General features: G+C 46.6%; 1 protein-coding gene across 3 annotated transcripts; it reads right to left on the bottom strand.

Annotated features, from left to right (window-relative positions):
- Positions 1-3,368: 3,368 nt before the first annotated feature.
- Positions 3,369-7,185, bottom strand: LOC311149687 (protein-L-isoaspartate O-methyltransferase domain-containing protein 2-like). Of its 3 annotated transcripts, none has more exons than XM_084186892.1 (6): positions 7,048-7,185; positions 5,741-6,089; positions 5,499-5,601; positions 5,162-5,333; positions 4,739-4,862; positions 3,369-4,576 (listed from the first exon to the last, which is right to left on the bottom strand). In XM_084186892.1, exons 2-6 carry the CDS (start codon positions 6,045-6,047, stop codon positions 4,107-4,109), a joined length of 1,176 nt encoding a protein of 391 aa, XP_084043018.1. In that variant the 5' UTR covers positions 6,048-6,089; positions 7,048-7,185; the 3' UTR covers positions 3,369-4,106. The 3 variants fall into 3 exon arrangements, with proteins under 3 accessions (XP_084043018.1, XP_084043019.1, XP_084043020.1); XM_084186893.1 differs by having other exon boundaries at positions 5,741-6,052; XM_084186894.1 differs by having other exon boundaries at positions 7,085-7,185.
- Between the last annotated feature and the right edge of the window lie 397 nt (positions 7,186-7,582).

Genomic DNA, 7,582 nt, shown 5'->3' with positions numbered 1-7,582 from the left:
ACTGGCCTGTCTCCTGGTAGCGCCTCCATGCTCTGGACACTACGCTGACAGACACAGCAAACCTTCTTGCCACATCTCGCATTGATGTGCCATCCTGGATGAGCTGCACTACCTGAGCACTTGTGTGAGTTGTAGACTCCGTCTCATGCTACCACTAGAGTGAAAGCACCGCCAGCATTCAAAAGTGACCAAAACATCAGCCAGGAAGCATAGGAACTGAGAAGTGGTCTGTGGTCACCACCTGCAAAACCAGTCCTTTATTGGGGGTGTCTTGCTAATTGCCTATAATTTCCACCTGTTGTCTATTCCATTTGCACAACAGCATGTAAAATGTATTGTCAATCAGTGTTGCTTCCTAAGTGGACAGTTTGATTTCACAGAAGTGTGATTGACTTGGAGTTACATTGTGTTGTTTAAGTGTTCCCTTAATTTTTTTGAGCAGTATATATATATATATATATATGCAGATGACCACCACACAGTGTATAATAACTCAACAAGCGAAAAGATAAGTAAACCTTAACACATCAACAAAATGGCATCAATCAGTAATTAAAGGTTTCTTTTTTCTCTGCTGTTTTGGAAAACAGCACACATAGTAGCTACATACATTTCCTGTCTTATGTAATTCCAGGCTTATAGCAGTGGTGTGACACACACACTACAATGACCAGAAGTATGTGGACACCTGCTCGTCAAACATCTCATTCCAAAAATCATGGGCATTAATATGGAGGTGGTCCCCCCTTTGCTGCTATAACGGCTTCCACTAGATGTTGGAACATTGCTGCGGGGACTTGCTTCCAATCAGCCACAAGAGCATTAGTGAGGTCGGGCACTGATGTTGGGTGATTAGGCCTGGCTCGCAGTCGGCGTTCCAATTCATACCCAAGGTGTTCGATGGGCTTGAGATCAGGCCTCTGTGCAGGTCAGTCAAGTTCTTCCACACCAATCTCGACAAACCATATCTGTATGGACCTTGCTTTATGCACAGGGGTATTGTCATGCTGAAACAGGAAAGGGCTTTCCCCAAACTGCTGCCACAAAATCGTCTAGAATGTCATTGTATACTGTAGTGTTTTAGATTTCCCTTCACTGGAACTAAGGGGCCTAGCCCGAACAATGAAAAACAGCCCCAGACCATTATTCCACCTCCACCAAACGTTACAGTTGGAACTATGCATTCATGCAGGTAGCGTTCTCCTGGCATCCGCCAAACCCAGATTTGTCCGTCAGACTGCCAGATGGTGAAGTGTGATTAATCACTACAGAGACACGTTTCCACTGCTCCAGAGTCCAATGGTGGCAAGCTTTACACCACTCCAGCCGACGCTTGGCATTGCACATGGTGATCTTAGGCTTGTGTGTGGCTGCTCGGCCATGGAAAACCATTTCATGAAGCTCCCGACGAACAGTTATTGTGCTGACGTTCCTTCCAGAGGCAGTTTAACTCGGTAGTGAGTGTTGTAACTCGGTTGAGTGTTGCAACCGAAGACAATTTTTTACGCTTTATGCGCTTCAGCAGTCCCGTTCTGTGAGCTTGTGTGGCCTACCACTTCGCGGCTGAGCCATTGTTGCTCATAGACGTTTCCACTTCACAATAACAGCACTTACAGTTGATCGGGGCAGCTGTGGCAGGGCAGAAACTTGACGAACTGACTTGTTGGAAAGGTGGCATCCTATGACGGTGACACGTTCAATGTCACTGAGCTCTTCAGTAAGGCCATTCTACTGCCAATGTTTGTCTATGGAGATTGCATGGCGGTGCGCTCAAACGTTATACACCTGTCAGCAACGGCTGTGGCTGAAATGGCTGAATCCACAAATTTGAAGGGGTATCTACATACCTCTGTATATATAGGTATGATGTAGAAGAAAAAAAACATGATCCTCTGCAAACTTACTTTTTCTTTCACTATTGATTATGAAGTAAACCGAAAGACCAGCTTTGGATAAATGTACATGTCAGGGTTGGAGAGAATTTCACCTTCATTCAATTAATTCAGAGGGTAATGAAATTCAACTCCTGGGAGAAGAAAAACGGCATAGCAAAAGGTGGGCATTTTTTAAATCTACCTATGAATCAAATTTACTGAATTAAAATGGTACTGAACCCAACCCCCGATGTGCTTGGAAAATCTTTAGAGGAAAAGTAAATCATTTAAAATAAGAGAATGAGCTCTAGTAGGAAGAGCTTTTGAATTTGGAAATGAGCAGACTCCCATCATAACAATGGAAGAAGCATGGCCAACCCTAGTCTGATTCTCATGTTCAAACTGAAACGTCTGCTGGATTTGATCATGGCATCATAGTGTCTCCTGCAGTTATTGTCAAGAAAGTTGACTCAAAACACACCTAGTATCCACTGCCAGTCTGCTAACAAAATAGAGTCAACCAATAACATCACTTTAGGTGTGTCTCTAAACCACAGGCATCATGGGTCATCAGTCACACCACACCCCCTCTCGTCAACAGGCATCTCTACCAGCTCCACACCCCCTCTCGTCAACAGGCATCTCTACCAGCTCCACCTCTCTTCAACAGGCACCTCTACCAGCTCCACTCAGCCACCTCTCTTCAACAGGCACCTCTACCAGCTCCACTCAGCCACCTCTCTTCAACAGGCACCTCTACCAGCTCCACACCACACAGTGACAGAGACCCAGTCAATAACAGAGACCCAGTCAGTAACAGAGACCCAGTCAGTAACAGAGACCCAGTCAGTAAGAGACCCAGTCAGTAACCAGTCAGTAAGAGACCCAGTCAGTAAGAGACCCAGTCAGTAAGAGACCCAGTCAGTAACCAGTCAGTAAGAGACTCAGTCAGTAACAGAGACCCAGTCAGTAACCAGTCAGTAACCAGCCAGTAAGAGACTCAGTCAGTAACAGAGACCCAGTCAGTAACCAGTCAGTAACAGAGACCCAGTCAGTAACAGAGACCCAGTCAGTAACAGAGACCCAGTCAGTAACAGAGACCCAGTCAGTAACAGAGACCCAGTCAGTAACAGAGACCCAGTCAGTAACAGAGACCCAGTCAGTAACAGAGACCCAGTCAGTAACCAGTCAGTAACAGAGACCCAGTCAGTAACCAGTCAGTAACAGAGACCCAGTCAGTAACAGAGACCCAGTCAGTAACAGAGACCCAGTCAGTAACAGAGACCCAGTCAGTAACCAGTCAGTAACAGAGACCCAGTCAGTAACAGAGACCCAGTCAGTAACCAGTCAGTAACAGAGACCCAGTCAGTAACAGAGACCCAGTCAGTAACCAGTCAGTAACAGAGACCCAGTCAGTAACAGAGACCCAGTCAGTAACCAGTCAGTAACAGAGACCCAGTCAGTAACCAGTCAGTAACAGAGACCCAGTCAGTAACAGAGACCCAGTCAGTAGCAGAGACCCAGTCAGTAACAGAAACTCAGTCAGTAACCAGTCAGTAACAGAGACCCAGTCAGTAACCAGTCAGTAAGAGACTCAGTCAGTAACAGAGACCCAGTCAGTAACCAGTCAGTAAGAGACCCAGTCAGTAACAGAGACCCAGTCAGTAACAGAGACTCAGTCAGTAACAGAGACTCAGTCAGTAACCAGTCAGTAACAGAGACCCAGTCAGTAACCAGTCAGTAACAGAGACCCAGTCAGTAACAGAGACCCAGTCAGTAGCAGAGACCCAGTCAGTAACAGAGACCCAGTCAGTAACAGAGACCCAGTCAGTAACAGAGACCCAGTCAGTAGCAGAGACCCAGTCAGTAACAGAGACCCAGTCAGTAACCAGTCAGTAACAGAGACCCAGTCAGTAACAGAGACCCAGTCAGTAGCAGAGACCCAGTCAGTAACAGAGACCCAGTCAGTAACCAGTCAGTAACAGAGACCCAGTCAGTAGCAGAGACCCAGTCAGTAACCAGTCAGTAACAGAGACCCAGTCAGTAGCAGAGACCCAGTCAGTAACAGAGACCCAGTCAGTAACCAGTCAGTAACAGAGACCCAGTCAGTAGCAGAGACCCAGTCAGTAGCAGAGACCCAGTCAGTAACCAGTCAGTAGCAGAGACCCAGTCAGTAGCAGAGACTCAGTCAGGGGTTGTTGGTTTCTGCTGTGTGCTCTATCTGTGGAGATGTCATTTCTCCCGACAGTACAGCAGGTACATCTTCAGAGGCTCCGGGAGGGGCAGACAGAGAATCCTCTCTCTCAGGATGTTTATAGGTGGCTCTGCCCGGAGTAGCTCCACTGACTCCTTTTCTGCTTCCTCCTCCTCCTCCTCCTCCTCTCCCGCCCCCCGGGCTGCACTTCGCTGCGCCTCCTCCCCCCCCCTGTGGTTATTGTTGTTGTCCAGGGGAGCGGGGGTAGGGAGGGCACTGCTCACCACGTGCTTGTTAGCCAGTACTACAGAGGTGCAGTGGCGGCGGTGAACGCGCCGGCGTTTAAAACGTGGGCCGTACTTGTGGAGCCCACTGACCGCCAGGCCCCTGCCTCCTCCAAAAGAGCCCCGGCCCCGTGGGTGACCCTCCCTGCTGTCCGTGGTCACTCTCAGGGTGTGGCGGATGGCTATACGAGCCAGCTCCTGCAGCGTCCGCACCTCAAACATGGCTGCTCCGTGGGTCACCAAAGAGATCAGAAAGGAGACAGAATGATTAGAAAACGGATAACGTGAGAATGCTTTGGATGGTGATGACTAGTTCTGGTTGTTCTATAGTGTTGTCACTCAACTTGTGACTTCCATGTATGATCCAAAACTGACAAGGCACTCACGTAGTGGGACTGCCTTGGGTTCGCCATTGGTGTTGTGTTGGGGCAGTGCCAGTGGAGCGAAGGACACGGCGATTATCTTTTTAGTCTCCCAGCTGCTCTGGCCTGTACGCCTGATCTTGGTCAGCTAGAAAGAGCAGAAGAAGAGGGTACATCAGGGCAGGGTTTCCCAAACACGGTCCTGGGGCCCTCCCCTGGGTGCACATTGTGGTTTTTTGCCCTAGCACTACACAGTTGATTGAAATAATCAAAGCTTGATGATGAGTTGATTATTTGAATTGACTGTGTATATTTCGTTGACATTTGGAAAGTTTTCCGACAAATTTGCTGTTTCCATCTGGCCTGTCATGACATTTTATTTATGCGTACTTTACTCGCATAAAAAGGTTGGATGGAAGCCTAGTTAGTGTGAGTGTACACACACACCTTCTCCTCTAGGGGCAGTACCAGGATACCCCCCACCTTCAGCAGGTTCTTCATGAATTCTTCATGGTCTCTCTGCACCCCCGCCCCACAGTACACCCTGTCATACTGCCTGCTCTCAGGGGGGATCTCCAGGCAGTTCCCCGCCACAAAGGAAGGCTCGCAGAACTCAAACCTAAAAAACACAAATACAACATAAACAAAAAGACAAAAACAATCTACATACAGGCTACACATGCAAACTGCAACCTGATATTCAACTAGCCACCGATGTCTACTGACAGAGAGAACTTCAAGGCTGCCGTAGACTGGAAAGGCAATCGGAGGTAAAGTGTCTCACTTGTCAAAGCTTTCGCTGCTTTTGATGAAGTAGTCTAGCTTCTGGTAGGCATACTCAATCACATCAGTATATAACTCCACCCCGTGGTTCACACCAAATGGACCTGAAACCAGGATTACAACAGAACAAACACCCACAATGCATTTCAATAAACGTTTCCAATCAGTTGTCCTACTGATTTCCCCCTGTTTCCAGACCCAACAAGGCCCAGAGAGGTTGTACCGTCTGCTACTGTAACACACCCAGTATGAGGCCCGCCATGGTGCTGAGGTACCCGGTCCCACTGCCCAGGTTGAGGAAGGACAGGCCAGGGTGAAGGTCCAGGGCCTCCATCACCTCAGAGTAGATACAGGGGGCTGATAGGTGGATGTTGCCGTGCCTCCAGGCCAGGTCCTTGTAGGCGCTGTCACGGTAGTCCTCCAGATAGTAGTCGGCCCGGTCGATGGCCCTGAAGGCCCGCTCCACCAGGTCCGAATGGATGTAGTGCGCCTCCTTCAGGTTGTCAATCAACTCGTCATTATCCTCCCCAGCGCTCACAGCTCCTCCCATCTTGACTGGCGAGAGAGAGAAGGGGAACTTCTGAGCCTTTTTCTGAAGAACAGAAACAGGTTGTGCACAAACGAATTCAAAGAGTTTGTTGCATTGCAACCACTTTTAACAAATAAAAACTTTAACAAAACATCATCATCCACGTCATATTTTGTACATTTCAGAGTAAACAATCCCCTTATTGCCTTCCAATGACTTATACTGAAAGTGCTTCATGAATACTTCCTCACTACATTAGGTGTGAGAGCTGTACCTGTGGCCTGCCCCTGCGAACGATGCCAATGGGGAGATGACAGGCCTACAAGCCAAATGTTGAGTAGGCCTGCTATCATAAAGCAACAGAGAACAAAGGAACCTGCCCACTTTAATGATGCTTGGTTCCTTTGATGCCCAAACAGCCATTGTGTTTGCTTGCCAAATGACTCATGTAAGCGCAATAAATGATTTGTGAAATATAGGATAACATTTTCCTCGATGGTAATGCATATTTCTGAATAATATTAGGAACTAATTTTGAACAGAGATTACAAATACACGACCATAGGATGGCGCTGTAGGACTTGGATCTTTGCCTTGTGTTAGGAGAAAAGTACACTACTTCCTGTAAAAGAACACTGCGTTTCATAACACAAACCTTGAAAAACAACCATTCCGTTTAGCAAGAAATGTCAAAATTACAACGTTACCCCATATGCATCCGATGACCTTCGCGAGACACGTTGCGGTTATTATTTTTGCGCAAGTTAACCCAATTATGAGTTGAAAATATTCACAACAAATATGCAAACGTGTCGGATCATGTCAATGAAATGGTTTAGTTACTATCGAAGTTGTTTTTAGGTGGTTGACACATTGGAAATCTGAAAAAAGACAAACCGAAAACAACAATCGTAATCTGAGTCTTCCACTCACGCAGGCATAACAACAAATATTCGGGACTAACGTTAGGCAAGGTCGACAGACACACGCCAACATAACGTTAACTGGAAGATATAATTACCTACAACTTGATAATCAATTGTTTCGTGTTAAAATACCGATTGCCGCTACAAATTAGCTTGTCTTCAGGCTTTTGTTCGGTAGCGCTCAGACAGCTCACTGCTAGTCGACGCTAACGTTACAGCTTCTACACCCAAGCCATAAAACTGCTGAACAATTAATCAAATGGCTACCCGGACTGTTTGCATTGACCCCCTCCCCTCTTTTTTAAAAAAATTTTTCTTCTATTTTCTATTTTTTTACACTGCTACTTGCTGTTTATTATCTACGCGTAGTCACTTTACCCCTAACGTTACCTACATACACAAATTACCTCGACTAACCTGTACCCCCACATTGACTCGGTACCGGTACCCCCTGTATATAGATAGCCTCGTTATTTTATTGTGTTACTTTTTTACTTTAGTTTATTTAGTAAATATTTTCTTAACTCTATTTTCTTAAAACTGCATTGTTGGTTAAGGGCATGTAAGTTAGCGTTTCATGGTAAGGTCTACTACACCTGTTGTATTCGGTGCATGTGACAAATGAAATTG

Source organism: Coregonus lavaretus, assembly GCF_964263955.1.
Source record: "Coregonus lavaretus genome assembly, chromosome: 22".
NCBI lineage: Eukaryota > Metazoa > Chordata > Actinopteri > Salmoniformes > Salmonidae > Coregonus > Coregonus lavaretus.
This window is presented reverse-complemented; position numbering and strand designations above follow the sequence as displayed.

What these genes read in the sequence shown, in the direction of transcription:
- LOC311149687 (XM_084186892.1), bottom strand. Translation starts at nt 6,047, where the DNA reads ATGGGAGGAGCTGTGAGCGCTGGGGAGGATAATGACGAGTTGATTGAC. An exon ending in TACTGCCCCTAGAGGAGAAG is followed by an intron (nt 4,863 to 5,161) that starts GTGTGTGTGTAC and finishes TGCTCTTTCTAG; the next exon opens with CTGACCAAGATCAGGCGTAC. An exon ending in ACCCAAGGCAGTCCCACTAC is followed by an intron (nt 4,577 to 4,738) that starts GTGAGTGCCTTG and finishes CCCACGGAGCAG; the next exon opens with CCATGTTTGAGGTGCGGACG.